Source organism: Amblyraja radiata, chromosome 3 (genome assembly GCF_010909765.2).
Source record: "Amblyraja radiata isolate CabotCenter1 chromosome 3, sAmbRad1.1.pri, whole genome shotgun sequence".
Taxonomy (NCBI): domain Eukaryota; kingdom Metazoa; phylum Chordata; class Chondrichthyes; order Rajiformes; family Rajidae; genus Amblyraja; species Amblyraja radiata.
The window spans coordinates 74225699-74250553 of NC_045958.1; the positions used below are offsets into that span (position 1 = coordinate 74225699).

At 44.2% G+C, this 24855-nt stretch overlaps 1 protein-coding gene across 1 annotated transcript in view; it reads left to right on the forward strand.

Moving 5' to 3' along the window:
- megf10 (multiple EGF like domains 10) overlaps positions 1-24855 on the forward strand; it is a 174848-nt gene that overhangs the window by 21603 nt on the left and 128390 nt on the right. The window contains exons 2-4 of the mRNA XM_033018083.1: positions 14618-14750; positions 17732-17833; positions 20209-20309. Of these exons, the coding sequence (XP_032873974.1) occupies positions 14635-14750; positions 17732-17833; positions 20209-20309 (319 nt within the window). The 5' untranslated portion in view covers positions 14618-14634. The remainder of the gene's footprint in view (positions 1-14617; positions 14751-17731; positions 17834-20208; positions 20310-24855) is intronic.

The window sequence follows — 24855 nt, forward strand, 5'->3', positions numbered from 1 at the left end:
TTAAGGGCTCTGAACCAAATTGAGAGGGCAGATGGAAAACGTCCAATTGAGGAAAATTTAGGACAGGGGAATGTGACCTTATAAGGCAGCCCCGTGGCGCAGCGGTAGAGTTGCTACCTTACAGCACCAGGGACCTAGGTTCGATTCTGACTTGGGTGCTGTCTGTATGGAGTTTGTACGTTCTCCCTGTGACCATATAGGTTTCCTCCGGGTGCTCTGGTATTCTCCTGCATTCCAAAGACATACAGGTTTGTAGGTTAATTGGCTTTGGTAAAATTACAAATTGTCCCTAGTTTGTAGGATAACAATAGTGCTAGTGTACTGGGTGAGCGCTAGTCGGAGCAGACTCGTGTGGCTGAAAGGCCTGTTTCCGTGCTGTATCTCTAAAGTCTAGAGCTGGACCATTGAGTACCATCTCTTCACACAATAGATGGTTAACAATGGAACTCATTCCTACAGAAGATGTTAGATCAATAAATGAGTATCAATTTAAAAGAAACGATCCTTAAATGCTATTCCCCTCAAACACATTCTTGCTTTTCTTAAAGTAATTTCTGCCGAATTCCCCTGCTGTTCTTTTTTTGGTTTAGTTTAGAGATACAGCGCGGAAACAAGCCTCTTGGCCGACCGGGTGCGCGCCGACCAGTGATCACTGCACATTAACACTATCCTACACACACTAGGGACAATTTTTACATTTACCAAGCCAATTTACAGACAAACCTGTAATTCTTTGGAGTGTGGGAGGAAACTGAAGATCTCGGAGAAAACCCACGCAGGTCTTGGGGAGAACGTGCAAACTCCGTACAGACAGCACTCGTAGTCGGGATCGAACCAGGGTGTTCGGTGCTGCAAGTGCTGTAAGGCAGCAACTCTACTGCTGCGCCACCGTGCCGCCCAAAATTTTACTATTATCCTCTGCCTATTCATGTGCCTAAAAGGCTCTTGAATCCACTATCGTATTTGCCTCTACAACTGCCCCTGGCAACGCTTTCCAGGCATCTACCACTCTGTGTGTATTTAAGAAAACCTTACTCTGCGCACCTTGTTTAAGTTCTTCCTCCTTTCACGTTAAAGCTATGTCCTCTGGCATTTGACATTTCTACCATGACTATCTAGCTATCCATCCCTCTCATAATTCTATCAGGTATCTCTTCAGCATCCATCTCTTCAGAGAAAACAATCCATTTGTCTAACCACTCCTTATAGCTAATACCCTCTAACCCTGGCAGCATTTTGGTAAACTTCTACAATCCCTCCAAAGCATCCATGTTCTTTCTGTAATGGTGGTGACCCGAACTGCATGCAAAAGTTTAATTAACCTGCAACAAGACTTCCTGATTCATATACTCAATGCCCCGACAGATGACGGTATGCATACCATGTGCCTTCTTTACCACTTTATCGACAGTGCTTGTACAGCAATGCTGTTAAGGGTCCTGCCATTAATTGTATTCTTTTCCCGTACAAGTGCCATCAAGTTTCTCCATTGGCATAAGATAAGGCCACATGGTTTACCAGGGATGACCCAATATCTGCCAAAACTGCAGAAAGCAAAACTGCTGACCACGTTGCACTGCTGGGAAGCAATGAAGATGAATGTCAAAGGCACTTCATCATCCTCAACGATACTCAGAAAAGGGAGTTGGAGGGAAAGAATGCAGCATCTGGTTCTCTGCAGTCAATGGAAGTAGATGTCGTGAAGGAGTCAAGAGTGTTTTATTGTCATATGTCCCGGATGGGACAATGAAATTCTTACTTGCTGCAGCACAACAGAATATGCAAATATGTAAACATAGAACATAACGGGGGAAGAGAAAAAAAAAGAAAAATCAATCAATCAATCAATCAACCTTTATTGTCATCTTGCAAAGCAACAGTTGTACAGTGCAAAATGAGAAGACGTTTCCCAGGGAATACCGGAGCATCGCACATGAAACTTAAAACATTTCACACATAATAACAGTAAAAACAATCCAGTCCCTGATGAAACAGTATAAATAGTTAAAAGCAGGTAAAACAGCAACATTAAAATACAGTAAAAACAATCATTAAAATGTCCAGGGCAGCTGATTTGAGTGGCCAGTGCCAGAGTTATTAAAACGTCAGTGCAAAGCCGCAGAATCAGGTGGAGTGACTGTTTAGCAGCCTCACAGCCTGTGGCAGGAAGCTGTTTAGCAGTCTGGTAGTCCGGGCTTTGATGCTACGGTGTCTCTTGCCTGATGGCAGGAGATCCAGGTGTGTGTGGAGGGGGTGCAGTTTGTCTTTAGCAATTCTCTGAGCTTTTTTCAGACAGCAGCTCTGGAACAGTTCTTGTACCGAGGGTAGGGAGACGCCACAGTTACAGTTGGAGTACCACGTGTTCATGCAGTACGTGAGTACAGACTCACCGTGCCCCTGTAAAAAGTCCTGAGGATGTTGGTGGGGAGTGAGGCCTGTTTGAGTTTCCTCAGGAAGTGCAGTCGCTGATGGGCCCGTTTGACAATCCCAGTGTTGTTCCTGGACCAGGTGAGACTGTCTGTAATTTGCACTCCGAGGAACTTTATGCTCTCCACTCTCTCCACCGTGGTGCCACTGATGTTGAGGGGTGTGTGTTTTGGCTGCGACCTCCTGAAGTCGACAATCATCTCCTTTGTTTAGTCGACATCTAATGCTAGATTGTTGTTGCCGCACCAGTCCACTAGTTGTTTCACTTCCTCCCTGTACATTGATTCCTCATCTCCTCTGATGAGTCCCACCACTGTTGTGTCATCTGCGAATTTTATGATCTTATTGTCCCTGAATCTGGCAGCACAGTCATGTGTGAGCAGTGTGAACAACAGCGGGCTGAGCACACAGCCTTGAGGGGAGTCGGTGCTCAACGTGATCGAGCCCGAGGTGTTCTTGCCAACACGGACTGACTGTGGTCTCTCTGTCAGAAAGTCCAAGATCCAGTGACACAGGGTGGTGTTGAGGCCCAGCAGGGTTAGTTTCTCCACAAGTCTCTGTGGGATGATGGTATTAAAAGCTGAGCTGGTCAATGTACAGGATTCTAGCATTCAATAAAGTTCAATAAATAACAAATATAGAGCAATAATAGTAGTCTTTTGCAATTCAGAGCTCAGAGCTTGATGTTGTGTTTAATATGATGGCTGTATGGAAAAAGCTGTTCCTGAACCTGGATGTTACAGTTTTCAGGCTCCTGTACCTTCTTCCTGATGATAATGGTGAAATGAGTGTGTGGCCAGGATGGTGTGGGTCCTTGATGATTTTGGCTACCATTTGGAGGCAGCGACTACGATAGATCCCTTTGACAGTGGGGAGGTCAAGGCCGGTGATGGACTGGGCAGTGGTCACAACTTTTTGTAGGCTTTTTCAATCCTGTATGTTCAAGTTACCGAACAAGGCCATGATGCAACCAATCAGAATGCTCTCTAAGGTCCACCTGTAGAAGTTTCGGAGAATCCTCTTCGACATGCCGAATCTCCGTAATCTTCTCAGGAATTAGAGTTGCTGATGTACCTTCTTCACAATTGCATCGGTGTGCTGGGTCCAGGAAAGATCTTTGGATATATGCACGCCCAGGAATTTGTGCACACGCACACACAAGGCTTTTGAGGCTTCGGCCGTGGGCCCTGTGGACGGTAACATCGGGAGCTGAGCTGGTTGGTGACCGACTCCGATCTCCAGCAACAGCAGCTTCATCCGCCCCGAATCGTGGGGCTTCAATCGGCCCATTTGTGGGGCCTTTCATCATGCGGCGCAATCTAAAACCGGCCGCGGGATCTTCCATCGCCCGGCTGGGGCTTCAACATCGGGAGCCTTAATCGTCTCGATGCAGCAATTTGAGCACGGGGCGATGGAAAAATCCCGCGGTTGATTTGAAGCAGCGCCAGGCCGGGCGATGAAAGGCCCCGCGAACGGGCCGATTCAAGCTCCGCTCTATGATCTTTGCTCCACCAGGACGTCTCCCTCCTCCAATCACCGCGCTCTATCCTCAGTCCCACCCCCTATACTTCCGCCGCTGACCGACATCTCCCTCCTCCAATCATCGCACTGAATCATCATGTCCCACCCCCCACTGCCTGCTGACCGACGTCTCTCTCATCCAATCAGCGCCCTCAATCGTCAGTCCCACCCTCACTGTCTCGCGGAAAGCTGAGATTTTTAATAGATTTTTTTTCACCCAGGTTCAAAATCCGGATTACAAAACAGGGGGAGGGATTGTCCCCCACCCCCTGTCCCCCCAGGATTTCTGCCCCATTCTGGATACGTTAAGGATTTGCAAATCCATTCCAAGTACAACATCAAGGCTCCAGACTGAACAGCCTTCCAAAATGTTTGTCTTTGGATGACACCACGTCTTTGGATGAGCCAACCTTTGACCCTAGATGACATGGTTCTGGCAGTTCATTCCAATATATGTACCACCTTCTGTGTGAAAGAGTTTTCTTCCAGATCAATTTTTTTTAAATAACTTTCCCCTCTCACCTTCAAGCCCACAGTGGATCTGTTGTCACTTCAAAATGTGTAACATTTCAATAATGAATTCAAAATAGTAAGATTAAACGAGAACTTACCAGTTTGAAGTTTGATCTGTATTTTATGAGGAGTTACGATGAGGGATTACGTGACGAACCCGCTCAGCACGCATGCGCGGCATACTTCAAAGCAGCGGTGTGGAATCACAGATAGACACAGTTATTGAAGTAAACATAGTAAAGATAAGGAGACATCAGTTTATGAATTTGACCCATATTATTGAGGGTGGGAGCGGAGGGCACGTAATCCCTCATCGTAACTCCTCATAAAATACAGATCAAACTTCAAACTGGTAAGTTCTCGTTTAATCTTACTATTTTACTTCGGAGTCACGTGAGTGATTCCGTGAAGATTTCAAAGCTCTGTGATTTCAAACCGTGTAACAGTTATTACTACATCACTGCCGAAGTCTTTGAGGGAGGAAGTGTGTTATCGTAACCAACCAATGAATCTGTTTGTAGAAAAACACAATGCTATTTTTTTAACAATAACAACAAAGAAATTAAATTGCTCCCCTGGGCTTAAATTAAATATTTGCAGTCTGTAAAATCTTTCCTGCAAATAAAACAGGTTTTGCCAACGGCTTATTATAAAATTTCTGAACGGTCTTTCCCCCCACCACCCTGCTGTAGCCAGGATGTGGTTTATAGGCACGTCCATTTTTTTAGCCGTCGACGTGGATGCTGCCCTGGTGGAATGAAATTTGTACATGTTATTTTTTATCGCAGCAGCTTTTAGCACCTGCTTGAACCATCTTGAAATTTCTCGTCACCCGTCCATAAGGTTTTTTATGACTGACCCACAAGGCTTTTCATCTCCCTCGAATATTTTGGTTGTGTCTATGTAGGATAATAGGGTCATGGCACATAACCGTGTTTCTGGCGGGTAAGCCCGGAATTCCACGACTGGATTAGGTGTTTCTGGTCTGCTCTGTTTGATCATTCCCTGGATAACGACAGAGATCTGGTCTGGAGCTGTGAGCATGGTGTCCAGTCGCAATAGGTGTAGTGACTGGACCCACTGTGCAGCTACAAGTGCCATCAACATGAGTGTTTTGAGCATAGATGGTTCCAGGTTGAGGGATCTGGCTGGTGGCCACCCCCTGAGGTATGTCAGGACCACACTAACATCCCATATATGGGTGTACCTTGGTCTAGGGGGTTAGAGTTGTAAATACCCTTCATTAGTTTGACCACCAGCTGGTGGGACCCCATGGCCTGTTGTCCTGGAGCTGGCTTTAAATAGACAGGCAGGGCAATTCTAGCTGTGTTGATGGCTCTGTAGCTGAGTCCTTCATCGTGGTGAAGGTTCGCCAGGAATTCCAGTACGTTGGTAACTGTAGCGGTTGAGTAGGTGGTCCCTGTATCCAAGCAGTACTTCTCCCATTTTTTGATGCTGGACAAGTGCTGTTTTTAGTGGGTGTTCGGAGGGATGCTGACATGGTGTCGACGGTTTGTTATGATAATCCCAGTCCCAGAAGTGGTTTGTGCAGAATCTGCAACCCAGGAGTTTGATTTTTTCATGGCACGGGTGGCTTGTGCCCGACACTGGGTGTTAACAACTCTGGGTCACTGGGGAATACCATCGGAGTTTCAACAACCATGTCATGGAGTATTGGGAACCATGGCTGTGTAGGCCAGTCGGGTACTATCAAAATACCTGAAGCAGAGTCCATTTGTACTGTGCGTAGTCCCCGACTGATGAGGCAGAAGGGAGGAAATGCATAGAAGAAGAATTTCCCCAATCCAGCGCGAACGCATCTACCGCTGCTGCCTCAGGGTCTGGTTCCCAAGCGACATACATAGGTACCTGGTGATTTAGCCTCGATGCAAATAAATCGATATCTGGCGTGCCATATTGCTTGATAACTTTTGTGAAATTTTTTTTTTGGGTTTTAACATCCATTCGATGTTGTCATTAAATTTACGTGACCTGGTGTCTGCCACTGTATTTAGCTTACCTGGCAGGTAAGTGACTGATAGCCAAATATGTCTTTGGACACACCATTGCCAAATTGTGTTGACCAACTTGTCGCATGATACCAATTTTATGCCGCCCATATGGTTAATGTAGGCCACCACCGTAGTATTATCTATTTATAACCGTACATGCAAGTGATGCATATTTATGCATATGCTTTTAAAGCATAAAAGTCACCCAACATCTCTAGATAATTAATGCCCAGTGTAAGGGATAACGATGATAATAGGCTGAAACTATGTCAAACGTTTTTTGCCCACCACTGTAGTTCTGATATTACTTCAGTGGGTAACTTCATGAAACGACCATAATGACCTGTATGACCATAATGATCCGTCTGAAGAAGGGTTTCGGCCCGAAACGTCGCCTATTTCCTTCGCTCCATAGATGCTGCTGCACCCGCTGAGTTTCCCCAGCAATTTTGTGTACCTTCGATATTCCAGCATCTGCAGTTCCCTTTTGAACATAATGACCTGTATGTCGTTTTTGGTACAAAGGTCCGAATTACGTAGCCGGAAATGCTGCTACCATTTTCCCAATTACTCTGTTACTTGTCGAGTAGTTGGTAGTTTGTTGACCATTAAATTGTTGCATGATTGTGCCAATTCAACTATGTTGTCTCTTGGCAATGTTACAGTCACGTAGACTGAATTAATTGTGAAGCCCAAGTAGTCCATGATAGAGGATGGCTTCAACTTAGATTTATCTGGATGTAAGACAACCCCAGGGTTTCGAATAACTGTTTGGTAGCTGAACAGCTAACATAGTCAAATTCATGGTCTTGCCTACCATTTAGGATATCATCAAGATATGCCATGACAATATGTTTTTGTCTTCTGAATATTGCCAGAGCTGGTTTTAGTGTCTTGGTGACACTCTTGGGCTGATGTGAACCCATTGGGTAACGCTTTAAACTGCTATAGCTGCCCCATCCAGGTAAATTTCAGGTATCTGCGATGATCCTTGTGAATGGTACTAAATAGTAAACATCTTTAAGATGAATGCTTGCCATGAAGTATCCTTTGGAATTTAGTTGTTTGGCAGTAACAACCGGTTCCATTTTGAAATGTATATACTTAACAAACATATTTAGTGAAGTTAAGTCAATGATGATGCGACATCCACCGTCTTTTTTGGGTTTAGTGAATATATTTGATACGAATTGCAAGGGTTCAGGTTTTCCCATGATACCCTTTGTAATTATTCTCACCAGTTCAGCTTGTCCCTCTTGTTTCTTTAACGGAGAGGGGAAAAAATACCCTCTGGGGTGAATGTTGACCTGGTGGCAATTTTTCTAGTATGAATTGTATTTGTATTCACTAATGCCATTGAGTATATACTGATCACTCGTGATAGACTCCCATGTGTTAGTATTACTCTATATACTGGTAGGAACCAGACCCACCTACATGGTTATGGGTATTCTTCTGTTTCCTGCCGGTCCAACGAGTGTTGCACGTCGTCTGACGTGGCGGTGACGTTGGGGGGTGGCACATTTTCCATGGGGTCCGCTCTGGGGCCTGGTCTAAAGAAGACTTTCGGTGATAGATGCGGACCCCGAGCTTTCATCAGTCCGATATGGTAGACGTTGACTGATGGACGCGATGGGGTGCTGCTGCGTAGGAATTACTGTTTTTGGTTACTCGTCCCGGCCCTGCCCTCATGAGCCGAAAGTTTTGTAAAACCTCTTGCATGTCCTTCATATGCTTTGTGAGGTTTTTGCCAAAGAGCAGTGGGTCTGGCTCAGTGGCTGGGGTATGCACAACCCCGCAATGTAGGATTTTATGGCAGGTCTTATGACTTGTTTACGAAGGTTGTGGTCATCTCCGTATTTGTCCATGGAACGAGGAAAAAACGATGTGATGGCTGTCGTCAGGCTTTTAACGGCCTCCTGTACGTGGGGTTTCCACGTAGCTGTCCACCACACCTAGCAGCTCTTCCTGTTCCTGCACCCCTTGCATACTCCCGAGATCTTCAGCCATTGCCCCTGTTCTTGACCAGCCCAGTCCTGGTCACCAAAGCTATCCTCTGGAAAGGAGGAAGCAATGGACAGCGCACAAGGCACTGTGGAAGGAGTGCCTGACCCCCCTCTGCGAGATCGCCCCTCCTGGGGTGCACCTCGCTGGAGCTCCTGCTCCAAGAGCCGCTCCATGCGGCTCACGCGGCTGTCTCTCCCCCGCCTGGGTGGAGAGACGTCCCCGTCCGATAAGTCGGAGCCACCGGCCGGACGCCTCTTCCTTGGCTTTACATCCAGCCCGCTGCTCAGGCGCTAGCGGGCTGGGCTCGGTCGCGGTGTCGGGGTAGCGGACCGCTCGGTAAGCGGTCCTACCGCCTTGTTGCTGCCCCCGCGAGATGGAATGCTCCTCCGTGGAGTCGAGCGTGGGGGCAGGTCTGTTCAGGTGGCTGTCTTTCCCCCCGTGTGGGTGGAAAGACGTCCCGTCCGATAAGTCGGAGCCACCGGCCGGACGCCTCCGTGGCGGTACTTCCAGCCCGCTGCTTAGGCGCTAGCGGGCTGTGCTCGGCACGGTGTCGGGATAGCGGAGCGCCGGGTAAGCGATCCTACCGCCTTGATGCTGCCCCCCCCCAGATGGAACGCTCCTCCGTGGAGTCGAGCGGGGGACAGGTCTGTTCTGTTGCTGCCCCCCCCCCCCCCCCCAGATGGACGCTCCTCCGTGGAGTCGAGCGGGGGACAGGTTTGTTCTAGAGCCTTTCTTCTCTGCTGGACAGCAGAAGACTCCCTGTGAAAGAAAAACCCGACGTCAGCTTACCTGACGGTCCGTTCTTTCACCTCCATAGCGGGAGCGCCTGACTCCCGCTGTGCCGCTGTTGCTCTGCTGGACGTAATGCCGCGCATGCGTGCTGAGCGGGTTCTTCACGGAATCACTCACGTGACTCCGAAGTAAAATTAATATCGGAAGAGAAGGTTGTGATGTAATTTCCCTTTTTTAAAGGGAAAATGACCTGGTTTATTTTGTAAATTGAGATTAGTGATACCCTTTAATGAGATTGTCAATACAGTGCATTATTTAATTCCATCAATTAACGTGGCAACAAGCGGAACTATTAGTTTTCTTTATGGGTGACAAGGCATTTGATTTCCTTATCGGGCATTTAATAGCATTTTAGATTGGTACATGAATATGCAGGGAATGGAGGGAAATGGGTCATGTGCAGGCAGAGGAGATTAATTTAACTTGGCATTATGTTCGACATGGACATTGCAGGTGCTGTGCTCTTCCGTTCCTGTGCTGTACTCTTCTGTGCTCAGTGTTTGTATTTTACAAAAAGATAGTCACAAAAAGCTGGAGTAACTCAGCAGGACAGGCAGCTTCTCTGGAGAGAAAGAATGGGTGACATTTCGGATCGAGGTCGTTCTTCAGACTAGTTTAACCAGCCCTATGTCCTGTCTTTGGAGGGTGGGGTCAGTGAAGCAATATATCAGACAAAGAATCACATTTTGAGACTGATTTAGTTTCTAAATTTTCACTCGTTCTCTTTCTGAGTGGAGAGTTATGTAAGATTATTTGGTTGTGTAAGTGAATATTTATATAATCACCAAATAAAGTTAATTCAATCAGTATTTCTAGCCTTTGGGGCTTGTGGTTGAAATGTCAGAATGTGAGAAAATTAGCAATATTTTCCATGTTGAAAAGAGTATTATTATTTTGAAGACAAAAAAATGCTGGAGTAACAACAGGTCAGGCTGTACCTCTGGAGAACGTGAATCGGTGATGTTTTGGTTTGGGACCCTTCTGTAGACTGAAGAAGGGTCTCAACCTAAAACATCACCTATTGATGTTTGTTGGTGACGCTGCCTGAAACGCTGAGTTACTCCAGCACTTTGTGTCCTTTTGTGTAAATTAGCATCTGCAGTTCTCTGTTCCTAATTCATATTATTTTAAACTATATTATTTGTCAAGTCGTGATAATGTTTCTTAGCCATAGGTTGAAAGACAAGTAATGACCCACATCTGCACCAGTCTTCAGGACAATCTAGACCCTTGCAATTAGCGTACAAGTAAAATAGGTCAATGGAGGATGCCATCGCTCTTGCTCTATATTCAGGCCTGGATCAGCAAGACACGAAGAACATCGATATCAGGATGCCATTCACTGACTATATAGCTCAGAAGTTCAACATTATAATATCAAATACATTTTTCTTTAAACTTCTAGACCTTGGGGTTAGGACCTCCATCTGCACCTGGCCTCGGGTCTCCCTGACCAGCAGAAATCAGTCAGTTAGAATTGGTCAGAACATTTCCTCCACCGTAACCCTCAACACTGGTGCCCCCCATGTTTGTGCGCTTAGTCCTTTGCTCCACTCCCTGTAAACCCGTGACTGAACGGCCAGGTGTAGTGCCAACACAACCTTTAAGTTCGCCGATGATACCACTGTTATTGGTTGAATCAATGAGATGAATTTCAAGAAAGAGATCGAGGCGCATTTTTCATGACGTCAGGACAATAACCTAGACCTTAAAACCTGCAAGACAAGAGAGTTGGTTGTTGATCCAAGGAAGAGAGGGGGGGTGAACTGAACCCTGTCCTCATCAATGGAACGATGTAGAGATGGTCGACATCTGCATGTTCTTAGGCATCCATATCGCCTGCAATATCTTTACACTGATACAGTGCTCAAGAAAACGTGTCAGCATATTTACTTTGTTCAATGCCTGAGTAGATTTTGCATGTCCTGCAAGATTCTTTCGAACTTCTATAGATACACTACCAAAGGTATTCTGACAAGATGTATGTCACCTTGTATGGCAACTACTTTTCTTTGTTTTTGCCTGCATGAACTTGCAGAGAGTGGTGAATGTTGCCCAGTCTATAAGACTTATTGCTTCCTCCCATCCAGTCTTTCTTCAGGAGCATTGTATTGGAAAGGCTGAATGTATCATTAAGGTTACCCGTCATCCTGGGGCCATTCTCTTTTCTACTTTCTGGGAGTAGATACAGCAGCTTGAAAGCTCGGACAAAAGAACCGCTTCTTCCCCCACTGATATCAGACTCCTGAATCTTGCTGGAGGTTGGAGGTGCAAATCTTGTTCTTAACTCTGCCTCATTTGGTTATTTCATTATTTTACTTTAATAACATTTTGCATTACCTTGCAATACACTACAATATTTCACCATTCTGCTGTTTTTCACCATTTTGCTATTTAGAAACATAGAAACATAGAAAATAGGTGCAGGTTTAGGCCATTCGGCCCTTTGAGCCTGCACCGCCATTCAATATGATTATGGCTGATCATCCAACTCAGTATCCCATACCTGCCTTCTCTCCATATCCCCTGATCCCCTTAGCCACAAGAGCCACATCTAACTCCCTCTTAAATATAGCCAATGAACTGGCCTCAACTACCTTCTGTGGCAGAGAATTCCAGAGATTCACCACTCTCTGTGTGAAAAATGTTTTTCTCATCTCGGTCCTAAATCCCGTTATCCTTAAACTGTGACCCCTTGTTCTGGACTTCCCCAACATCGGGAACAATCTTCCTGCATCTAGCCTGTCCAACCCCTTAAGAATTTTGTAAGTTTCTATGTATGCCGTTTACACTGAGCTTGACGATGTAAAGAAGAAATTTCATTGCACGCCGGTGCATATGACAATAATCTAATCTGATTCTTTATCCTTTTGAATCTAAAATGATAGAGTGATGGCAATACTCAGCAGAACAGGCAACATATGTGGAGAGAGAAAAACTGAGATTGTTAAAGATGGGTCATCTTGCATCACAAACAGGAAAGACTGGTTATTTGAAATGATTGAGCTCAGTGTTAAGTCTAAGAGATGCAATGTGCCCACATGGAAGATTAGGTGTTGTTCCTCAAACTTGTGTGGGGTTCTTAATTAAGTTACTTCTTCATCCCCCCCCCCCCCCCCCCCCCCCCCCCCCCCCCCCCCCCCCCCCCCCCCCCCCCATCTCTGCAAGTTAAAATCCACTTATCATCTCAAAGTTGCAGATCTGATAATGGACCTGAAATGTCAATTCTGTTTCTTTTTGTACCGTTGATGTCTGACCTCCTGATTATCCCTGCCAATTCTGTTTTGGATTTCCAGCATATGCATTTTATTTTTACTTTCCAGAATTTGGGACCTTGTTAACTGAAGAGATGTAGATCCCTGGTTTACAAAGTGCTTGAGTTGAAGGAATACTTGCATCCTGGAGGGTCACAGGGTTGGAGATGACAACTGACAAAAACTGGAATATTTGCAGTCTAATACTTGTAATAACATTGTAGTCCCATTACCAGCATCAGAGGGAACTCAGGGCAGATCTAATAACTGATTAAAGCAACTTGGCTTTTTAAATGAAAATGTGTATATTTAGAAAATATTTATTTTTAGTTTGTAATTTTAGGAAGGGCTTCTCTAATTAAATCTTAAAGTTGAGAATTGCTTTGTTGGCCCGGTATCCTATGTCTAACTTGCAAAATAATTATATTCAGCCACAGAGCAATCTTGTTTGAGTTCAGAAAAAAATCTCTTCAAGCTTTTAGAGAGAGGTTTGTAAATCACTTCCCCATCTCATATTTAAAAATGATTGTACCATCTAATATTTTTACAAACCACGGGAGCATTGGTTTATGATTACTGCATATTGAAGGTACAAGAATAATCATAAAATCGGAGAATGATAAAGGCCTTGTAAAATACTTTTTTTCTGCATTGTTTTGAATGTTTAATTTTGTTAGAAAAAGTATCTCAAACATTTGCAAGATATTTCACATAAAGAAGAAGGTGAAGCTGCAGAATCTGCGACAGCAGAATTTGGATGTACTTCTGGGATCAGGGAAGACCGGTTGACTGGTGGCTCAACGCTTCTGGGGATGGCACTAGAGTGCTGCCATGCTGAGGAGGTAGTGGGCACTTGCTTCGGTGACTGCCGAAGTGTTTCTTGTCAAGGAATAAGTCCTCTTCTTTCGCAGGAAATGGGCTGAGTAGATTTCACCAATGTCACTGGTGCCTCTGAGAGGCACTGGACGCAGGAACCCAAACCAGAATTCCTGCATCAATGTCCACCAGATGGAAACACTAGAGGCAAAATTTGGACAAGAACTAGGCCAGGTCTGTTGAAGCAATATTGACAAAGTAATGAGGTGGCCAGCTATTTCTAAGCAATTCAGGTGACACGGTCAGGGTGTGGAGATACACAATGTGCTGTGAAATCTCCAGAGCCTGCCACTCTATTGATGACCTTGCCCAAATGGTTTCAGAGTCTGGCCAATGCTAATGCCATTTCCTGAATTTGTACATTTGTTGGTTACAATACACTTGCTGATGACCAATGCTGCAAGATAGCAACCTCATAATTGTTAAACCAATGCCAATCAAGTTCTCTAGGACATAAAGGAACAAAATTAAACTGTTCCATCTCTTTTCTAAAGTTTAGCAATGTCAAATTTACATTTTTTTCCCCTTAATTTTTCTTTCATTCGCTATTTTCTCATCATCCAATTATTCTTTTGTCGTTTCATTTTATTTTTTTCCGTTACCTCTACTCAAATTCATTTGATTTCATTCACAATTATGCTTTAAAGGAATTTTACTTGCTTGTTCAAGATATAGATAATTGGTCCCTGTTCTGACAAGGGATCTCAGACCTAAAATGTGAATACTCTATTTCTTTCCACAGATGCTGCCTGGTAAGTGTTTACAACATTTCTGTTTTATTTCAGATTGATAGCAAGTAGACAGATGACGTTTCAGGTTGGGATCGTTCCTCAGTTAGACGGAGGAATGTGGAGAAAGCTGGGAAAGCGAGATAGGGGTGGGGCACAGCCTGACAAAGTGATATGTGAAGATAGATACAAAAAGCTGGAGTAACTCAGCGGGGCAGGCAGCATCTCAGAATGAAAGTCACAGGAAAGGGAGACGAGAGATATAGATGATGCACAGAGGGGAATACAGGTGTGTGTGTGTGGGAAGGGATGATTGATGATTGGCAGATAGGTGGAGTAAGTATCAAAGACCTTCGAGGTAAATGGGGAAAAAAAGTGTTTTGGATAAGGAAAGAAGTGTGTCAGATTGTAATGTTATGTTTGCCATCATGAGATGCTTTTGCAATGCATTAAATGTTCAAATGCTTTTTTCCCCCAAAATAAATAGGCTTGGCTTGTAAGAGGATGAGTCCCTGCACATCGGGCCGAGCTTCCATCATTATCATTCTGCCATGGTGTCTCTGGCACAGCGTAATGTTGCTAAATGTCGAGGATCCAAATGTATGCAGCCATTGGGAGAGGTGAGCCTGCTTTACATCACCAAAAATGTTTTTATTTGACCGACTCATTCATCTTCTGAACTATAAAATGGACAACACTTGGCAGGTCAGGCTGCATCTGTGAAGGGATAAACGGAATTAATGCAACAGATTGATGACGCTATTCTGATGAAAGTAGACAAAAATGCTGGAGAAACTCAGCGGGTGAGGCAGCATCTATGGAGCGAAGGAAATAGGCAACGTTTCGGGTCGAGACCCTTCTTCAGACTGATGTGAGGATGGGGGGGGGGGGCTGGAAGAAGAAAGGAAGAGGGGGAGACAGTGGGCTGAGGGAGAGCTGGGAAGGGGAGGAGAAAGCAGGGACTACCTGAAATTAGAGAAGTCTGTTCATACCGCTGGGGTGTAAACTGCCCATGCGAAATATGAGGTGCTGCTCCTCCAATTTACGGTGGTCCTCACTCTGGCCATGGAGGAGGTCCAGCACAGAAAGGTCGGATTTGGAATGGGAGGGGGAGTTGAAGTGCTGAGACACTGGGAGATCAGGTTGGTTATTGCGAACCGAGCGGAGGTGTTGGGTGAAGCGATCGCCAAGCCTACGCTTGGTCTCATCGACATAGAGCAGCTGACACCTAGAGCAGAGGATGCAATAGATGAGGTTGGAGGAGGTGCAGGCGAATCGCTGCCGCACCTGGAAAGAAAGCTTGGGTCCTTGAATGGAGTCGAGGGGGGAGGTAAAGCGACAAGTGTAGCATTTCCTGCGGTTGCAAGGGAAAGTGCCAGAAAGTACCTTTCTGTCCTGGGCCTCCTCCATGGCCAGAGTGAGGCCCACCGTAAATTGGAGGAGCAGCACCTCATATTTCGCTTGGGCAGTGTACACACCGGCGGTATGAACATTGACTTCTCTAATTTCAGGTAGTCCCTTCTTTCTCCTCCCCTTCCCTGCTCTCCCTCATCCCACTGTCTCCGTCTCTTCCTTTCTTCTTCCCGCCCCCCCCCACCACCCTCACATCAGTCTGAAGAAAGGTCTCAACCCGAAACATTGCCTATTACCTTTGCTCCATAGATGCTGCCTCACCCGCTGAGTTTCGCCAGCATTTTTGTATACCTTCGATTTTCCAGCATCTGCAGTTTCTTCTTAAACTATTCTGATGAAAGGCCATCAACATGACAAAATCTCTCCCACTCCCCACAGATGCTGCTTGATCTGTTAAATTCTTTTGATTTGTATTCCTTTTCCACCACAGGAAACAAATCCATTTTATGTCAATATTCCCTGTGCTTATTTAAAAAAGATGCATCTGTGACGTGTTGCCACAATTGACAAAGCCAGTATTTAATAACCCTTTCTAATTGCCATGAAGTATATTAGGGATAGCCAGCTGCAAGATCTACTTGCATCTGTGTAATAAAAATGTTCCCAGTGCATCTCGGGAGGAGCACCAGGATGCTAAGGGAATTGGAGATGGTAGTGCTTCCATATGCCTTTTGCTCATGTCCTTCATGATAACAGCTGTGCATTCATCTACACCAAACTATTGATTTACTGTTCCTCGATCAACATACTTGCTAAGTTGGCCGTGTGTTACTGGTAGTGTTGGTAAACATTGCACATTCCTCTAGAGCCCTTGCATCTGATGTCTTGTGCAGGCAACTGGTAAAATGTCAATAGTTTGGCGCAGTTGCGCAACAGTATAATTGCTGCCTTACAGCCCCAGAGATCCAGGTTCAATCCTGACTACGGCTGCTGTCTGTATGGAGTTTATATGTTCTCCCTGTTACCGCATGGGTTTTCGTTTCCTCCCACACTCCAGAGATGAATAGGTTTGTAGGTTAATTGGTTTTGGTAAAAATTGTAAATTGTCCCCAGTATGTAGGATAGTGTATGGGGTTGATCGCTGGTCGGCGTGGACTCGGCGGGACGAAGGACCTGTTTAAACGCTGTATCTCTAAAGTCTAAATAGTTGGTGTGGTTGAAGCTGGGGTCAGAGTTGAGGTTACCAAGGGTCAGGAATATAGATAGGTTTGCAGCAACAGTTGTGGTCCAATATGTGTGGCCATGATAGGGGTGAACAGATCTGGGACCATGGGAAGGGGGGGGGGGTCAGCAAGAATGAGGGGGTTGCCGCCAGAGCATGGTTCCAGAGTGTGGGCTGTTTATGATGTCTGGGTCGGGTTTGGGCTGTGGTCAGGATTGGGAACATCAAAGGTTAGGACAGTGGCCAATGTCAGGGTTCAGAGTGGCTGATTGTGTCGTTAGAGTAGGGAACATCAGAGGGTCGGGGAGATGGGTAAGTGGGCCAGAGTTGCTTGTATGTTTTAACTTGTTTTGACAAACAGAAACTTAGAAAATTGAAACTGATGCAGAAGTTGTTATATTCTTGGAGAGGTTGATTCCTATATATTGTTGCAGCCTCAGTATCATTGCCCTCACTTAATGATATAATTCTTTTTTTATATGAATGCGCTACGATAGAACTTTATTTATCCCAGGAGGGAAATTGATCTGTCAACAGTCATAAAACACAAAATACATGAAACATGACATTAAAGTGACGTGAAAAGGATTGGGGATGTGCAAAATTGAGGAGGGGGGTGGGGGGAGGGGAGTCGGTCTACCCCATGACAGAAGGGGAGGAGTCATACCGTTTGAACGCCACAGGGAAAAAAGATCTCCTGTGGCGTTCTGATGGTGGAGTCAATAAGAAGTCCTTGTGTTTGTCCCTCATTCATGAGGATTTAGTGTATCAATTACTTTGCCTATCAGAAGAAGAAAACTGAGTATTCATTGGCAGGTATGGGAAAGACAACATATTTACAGTATGTATGCTCTTGCAGTAAGAATAGGAAATATCAAATGATATATTAATTCCTGAGTATAGTGAATCACTAGAAATGATAATTGGCTAACCATTTTAATTAGGAGCATGTGGATTTCAAAAGATTGTTACAGTGATTGAGAATGGGTCATTCCGTTGCAAGTAACACACTCTTGTCTTTCCAAGCTATTCGGTGACCGTCCAAGAATCCTATGCCCACCCATACGACCAGATTTACTATACGAGCTGCACTGATATCCTGAACTGGTTTAAATGTACTCGGCACAGGTATGTATAATTCAGCACCTCTTGTCAGGTTAAAAATAAAGTACAGGTCCAGCAGTGATTTTCTGGCACCCTTGGTTCCAGAGCATCACCATATTACCCATTTTGCAGGACCAACAGTGGCTGTGATACCGACCTGCAACATTTTTGGCAAAAGTTGGCGATGGGAATGGATCTGCCGGCTCTGGCTGGGTGGGATTTCCAGTGTCCTGGCCACAGGGGCAAATTTGATCCGCCGATCGGTGCGGAAGTCCTAATGAGGTCAAGATCGGCCACGTCACCTAGCCTAGGCGACATATTTTCAACGGAGGAAGGGGAGGGGAAGATTTCAAGTGTGCTCTTGTAATTTGGTCTGGATAAAAGGAGGGGCTGGACCAACAGTTGCCAGAAAATCAGTGGTGGACCCGTAGGAGTTTGTTGTATAAATATTAGCAATTTTCATCAGACCTGGCTTGGCAAAGGCACAGTTGATCCTGTAATTGCATGCAAGAAATGAAAAATACATTTCATTCACAGATATCTTGTTCCGGTTGAACTTGAAAAAAATCTCACTATTCTTTGACGATTGAAAGGGCCGACTGGCCTAATTCTGCTCCTACCACATGAACTTATGAAGTAATTTGTGAATTTCTGATATTTTTGGCAGCAGACAAGTCAGCTTGCCATCAGCAAATGAAGAATTTAAGCTGGAGAATATTACGTATCGACAATGATACGTTCTTTTGGATAGGAAAGTCATCCACAGATTGTTCAAAGAACGTTTACGACCTAAGCCTTATTTTTCTCTCTTCAAGAGGCAAGCCATTCAGCCCCTTCAGCCAACACCATTCTCTCGGTCCATGGCTCATCTGTGATGTAACTCCATTCACTCGCTTTTCCCCACAACCTTTAACACGTTTAATCAAAGGAAAAATCAATCACACTTTTTAAATGAAAACTTGATCCAACAATTGGTCTTTGCAAATGTCTACCACTCGCTATGGAGCAAAATGTCACATTTCATTTCAACAGACATTTTCGAACATTGTCCCCAGTTGATGACTTCCCAGCCTATGAAAATAATTCTTCTTTCTATCTGATTATTTCTCCACAATATCCTTAAAATTCAGACTTGTATCTTTAATTTCCTGTTGCTGAGAATACAACTCAGCGAATATAGAATTTATGTCCTAGATTGATACAGCGTGGAAACAAACCCTTCAGCCCAGCTTGCCCACATCGACCAACATGTCCCAGCTACATTAGTCCCACCTGCCTGCATTTGGCCCATATCCCTCCAAATCTGTCCTATCCATGTCATGCCATTGTAACATAGATCTTGTATAAGATGCTTTATATTGTATTGTGAATGGTAACACGTATTGTATTCCATGTTGCAAATTTTATGAAGAAAGTATAAGTTTAATGGTAAAAGAGTCAAACAATTGGGCCAAAGTATGCAGGCCACGTTCAGCAGTTCTGAAGGGAGTGGCCATAATTCAGTCATCCTCTGGTGAGTTCTGGGTTTGTGTGAAGGCTCTAAAGTGCACACTGAGCTGGGTAACAGGTGTCTAGTTCTGAATTATTTACCTTATTCAATGATGTTCAGACCAAGCATGAGGTCAATTTACTTTAATGAAGATTCTTGTCCTAGAAATTGGAAGGTCAATGGAAAATTAAAAAAAAAATGTTTTATTTCATTGTTTTTAACATCTTTTCAATTAACTGTTTCATTTAGGGAATTAAAATAAATATTTATTATTTTTATCCCTTGGATAAAACTTAACTACATCTTAGCATGAACTTACTTACTTACTGCCTATTATGCCTCCTGGCATGTAGGGCAGCAATGAAGGTCCTCTACTCCTTGTTGATTCCTTCAGTTGCTGTTTCCGTAACATATTTGTTTTACGAGACAGGGTTGTTAGCCCTGTGCTCAACCTCCCAACCCGGAGGACCAGTGGATTGCTCTTCGTCTCGCCTCTACCCTTCGACCTGTCCAGCATGGGAGACCCTAATAGGAGATGAATCTCCCGCTGGCATAGCTCTAGGGGTCACTGAGACACAGAAGCATCCCCGACCACGACAAGGTTAGCATGAACAGCTTTGTGAAAGGTTGGGTCTGCACTCAGTCTTGGCTCATGTGACAGGATGTCTGAGAGTTTGGGGACTGGGCCTCCATGAGGCCTAGTCATAAATTTGGCCTTCTCACAGCTAGACTGGACGATGTCCCATACCAGTGTGATTCAGAATATTGCTTTCACCTATAACATAATATTCTTGGGATACATAAAGCATATTTTGATTTTCCTTTCGTTGTTTGCCTAGTTTCCAATAAGACAAATGTGATTGATATCCCCATTGTATCTAAGGCTATAACCTTAGGTCTTGACTTTCAGAATAAGTTATCGTACAGCCTACAGACGGGGAGAGAAAACAATGTACCGTCGTCGTTCTCAGTGCTGTCCGGGATTTTATGAAAGTTCTGAGATCTGTGTCCGTAAGTACTTTTTTTATTTGCAAGTAATTTGGGGTGAATCTTTTTCAAACACCTGCTGATCAGGTTGAGAGCCATAAAAAGATGAAAATGGACATCTTCATTTTCACCTTCATTACACCACTTACTTTGAATTGAGAACCTTACAGTGGTGCAGCTAGTAGAGTTGCTGCAGGCACAAGGAACTGCAGCCACAAGTTGCTGCAGGCACAGGAGGGAAATTGATCTGCCAACAGTCATAAAACACAACTAGATACATGAAACATGAAATTAAAGTGAACAGTGGGGATGTTCAAATATCGTGGAGCGTGGGGGGGAGGGGAGTTAGTCTACCCCATGACCGAAAGAGGAGGAGTTGTACAGTTTGATAACCACAGGGAAAAAAGATCTCCAGTGGCGTTTTGTACTCCATCTTGGTGGAACCAGTCTGGAACCACAATGCACTCAGGGGGCCAACATTGCGGCCTTCTACGTTGTTATGAAATGTGGAAATGCAGAATTCTGATCATGAAGTCCAAGTGAAATACAAAATAGTCTTTTTCTGATTATTTTAATAGATCCATGTTGGGAGGATACCTATGAACCTTTATTAAAACCAGAGTGTATCCATTCCTCAGATTAAAACAATCTGCAGCACAAATCATTGTTAATACATTTTTAATGCAAAACAATTGGTTGAGTTGCATTTATGGTTTCATCTTTTCCCTGTTAATATCAATGTTTTCCAAAGCAAAGTATTTCATTTTCCCCATGAACAATCTTGCCTGTCAGAAGGTTGTGCGGCCAAATCACTCCTCAGTAAACTGAGCATTAAATCTCAGGAATGTTACCCTGTGGAAGGTGTTGTCTTTCAAATGAGGCATTCAATCAAGTTTTGATCAATGAATGTAAAATATAAAACAGCCATTGTCCTGGCAGGCTCTTTCTGTGCAGTGACCACAATTTATATCAACCCCATGGTATGAGAATACAATTTTCCAACATCAAGTAATCTCACCTTCAGTATTTTTTCTCCAACTACCTCCTTCTCTCTTTCTGACCTTTCTATAGCCCTGCATCATCCATTTTCACCCTTCCCCCTCCTGGTTCCATACACCCACTACCCACACATTTTACACACCAGTTCCCACTTTCCCCCTTCAGGTTCTGGTTTAATCTCCCCATCACTTCCCCTCGTGGTCCCATTCCCTTCCTTCCCATTCCATAACCTTCCTTGCTTATCAAATTCCAGTACTGGTCGGCTTTGTGTTCCTGGTTTTCCTACCCCTCCTCACTGTCTCCACCTTTACCCTCCCCTGCCGCACCTGGCTCCATCTGCCATTTGTTAGCCTGCCTCCATCTACCATTCCTCTGCCTCCCAACTCCACCCCTCCCCCACCTGTCCCCCACCTGTCATCTGTCTTCAGTTTACTAATTACCTACAGTCTCTTGTCACACCAGCACCCTCTTTACACTGGCTATCTTCCCTCTCCACTCTTAATCCCGATGGAGGGTTTTGACCTGAAACTTTGACATTCCTTCCCTCCCACAGACTCTGCCTGACTTGCAGATTTCCACCAGCAGCTTGTTTATTGTTCTGCAGCTTCTTGGGCCACTATTCATATCACATCTGATGCTGTAAGAATGATGATTTTTGTCATTATTACCTGACACCTGGCTGTTCACAAAATGATTTCCATTTTTCTGATTGTCATAAGAGCCGTACAACACAGAACCAAGCCCTTCGGCTCACATTGTCCATGCCGTCATTGCATCCATTCTTACTCCTCCCATTTACCTGCATTTAGTCCATAGCCCTCTGGGTCTTTGAACAAAGACTCTGTTTCAAAAGTATTACAGCAAAAGTATTATTTATAGAACCTAGGATCCTGAGGTGGTAAGAGGGGCAATCATAAAAACACCTCTGTAATATTTAAAGGTCCTTTTGAATTAAAAAGGTATTGAAGAATAGTTTTCTTATTTGTATTCAATGAAGTGACTGTTTCATCTACATTATACTATTTATTCTGGATGACAAGCTTCCCTTCCCTCTGTGTTTGTCCATTTCCTATAGCAATGGAGCTTTCACACGCAGTCAGCTCTGGACCACCGCAAAGACACGGTGATCGGGCAAATCGAATCACATCAATATTTGAGCTGATTATGTTCTGTCTGGCTTGATAAGTGATTAATTAGAAAAGGAAGTACCACTGACTGGCTGATAAAGCAGCAAGCAGCCAGATTGATTTATCTCTCTGCTGCTCTTTTGTGACTATTGTTGATTCACTGGATGTTGTTGGCATGGAATATAAAAGTTGGGCCAATGTTGGTGACCTGACTTAAAGCCAAAGTGAGAAAAACAGGAATTTCCTTCTGATAGAAAGGAAATGCAGATGCTGGTTTATACCGAAGATAGACAAAAACTGCTGGAGTAATTCAATGGGTCAGGTAGCATCTCTGGAAAAAATGAATAGGCGATGTTTTGGGTTGGAACCCTTATTCAGACCGTTCAAATGAGTCTGAAGAAGGGTTCCGACCCAAAATGACGCATATTCCTTTTCTCCAGGGATGCTGCCTGAGCCGCTGAGTTACTCCAGCATTTTGTGTCTATCTTTAGTATAAACCAGCATTTGCATTTCCTTCCTACACAATATTTCCTTCTGCATTAGTACATCATACTATAGGAACAGGTTTCAGGAAAAGCTTGGGTTAATTTGCGCACTGGTTTGGTGTGTGCAAACAGTGAAAATTGTTTTAAAATTGGGGCTGTTTTTGTAGAATAGGCAGATTCAGAATTGGATAAACAGATGTATGTGGTGTGAATGGATGGGAATAGACATAGAAACATAGAAAATAGGTGCAGGAGTAGGCCATTCGGCCCTTCGAGCCTGCACCGCCATTCAATATGATCATGGCTGATCATCCAACTCCGTATCCTGTACCTGCTTTCTCTCCATACCCCCTGGTCCCTTTTGTCACAAGGGCCACATCTAACTCTTAAATATAGCCAATGAACTGGCCTCAACTACCTTCTGTGGCAGAGAATTCCAGAGATTCACCACTCTCTGTGTGAAAAATGTTTTCCTCATCTCGGTCCTAAAAGATTTCCCCCTTATCCTTAAACTGTGACCCCTTGTTCTGGACTTCCCCAACATCGGGAACAATCTTCCTGCATCTAGCCTGTCCAACCCCTTAAGAATTTTGTAAGTTTCTATATGATCCCCCCTCAATCTTCTAAATTCTAGCGAGTACAAGCCGAGTCTATCCAGTCTTTCTTCATATGAAAGTCCTGACATCCCAGGAATCAGTCTGGTGAACCTTCTCTGTACTCCCTCTATGGCAAGAATGTCTTTCCTCAGATTAGGAGACCAAAACTGTACGCAATACTCCAGGTGTGGTCTCACCAAGACCCTGTACAACTGCAGTAGAACATCCCTGCTCCTATACTCAAATCTTTTTGCTATGAATGCTAACATACCATTCGCTTTCTTCACTGCCTGCTGCACCTGCATGCCTACTTTCAATGACTGGTGTACCATGACACCCAGGTCTCGTTGCATCTCCCCCTTTCCTAATCGGCCACCATTCAGATAATAGTCTGGCACCATTCAGATAACAGCCCATGCATGATGAGCTGAATGCCCCTACCCCTTCTCCTCCTGCGCTTTGCCATTGATGAGGAGAGGACATCATCGATAGATTGGAATGTAATAACTTTAAGTGTTCATTTTTAAAACCAGAACAATTGTACTCTAATATTTAATGTCGATAAGGGGTTTTGATGAGGTAAATAGCGAGAGGCTGCTTCCGGTAACAGAAACATAGTAGCCAAACGGGGTGGGTTTATCAGACAATAGGTGAGGCAAGGATAAATGTCCTTGCAGGAGCTAATGACCTGGAAAGCACTGCCTGCTCACAGATTCAGTAGCAACCTTCAAAAGGGTATTGGATAAAGACTTGGAAAGAACAGGTGAGAAGTAAATGGGGAGGGGGGTTAGCCTTTTCAAAAGGATCAGCACAACCACGGTGGGCTAAATGGCTTTACTCTGAGCTATAGGGTTCTTCCCGCAAATTATGAAAAATGTGGGATAGCTTGAAGCTATGTCCATATGATGTTTAGCTTTAAGTTAAGGACCTTTTGCCTTTTAAAAGATGTTCTTAAGATCTTGTACCATGAAATTGGTAGAACATTGCAGCCTTTGTTTCCCTCCGGTATGTTGCCGATCAAAAGTTACAGTGAAGCACAAAGTGATTTCAACATGTGATCCTGGTGACCATAATCCTTGATTTTTGTTTCTGACTGCTGATTATAAATGGCAATTCAATTTCAATAACACTTTATTTTGGAATAATGTTTATTATTGTTGTCATATGAATAATAACTGACCACATAAAGCTTCCAACATTCAGTGTTTCAAGTAAAACCTTCACTCATTGGCGCAAAGAAGGTCTGATCCATAGTGATGTTTGGAACCGAATAACTGTGGCATACATTTATCCCAGTGTTCATTGTACTAATACTCGTGCAAAGTCATGCAATAATCACTCTGTGAATTGTACTGAGTTCTCT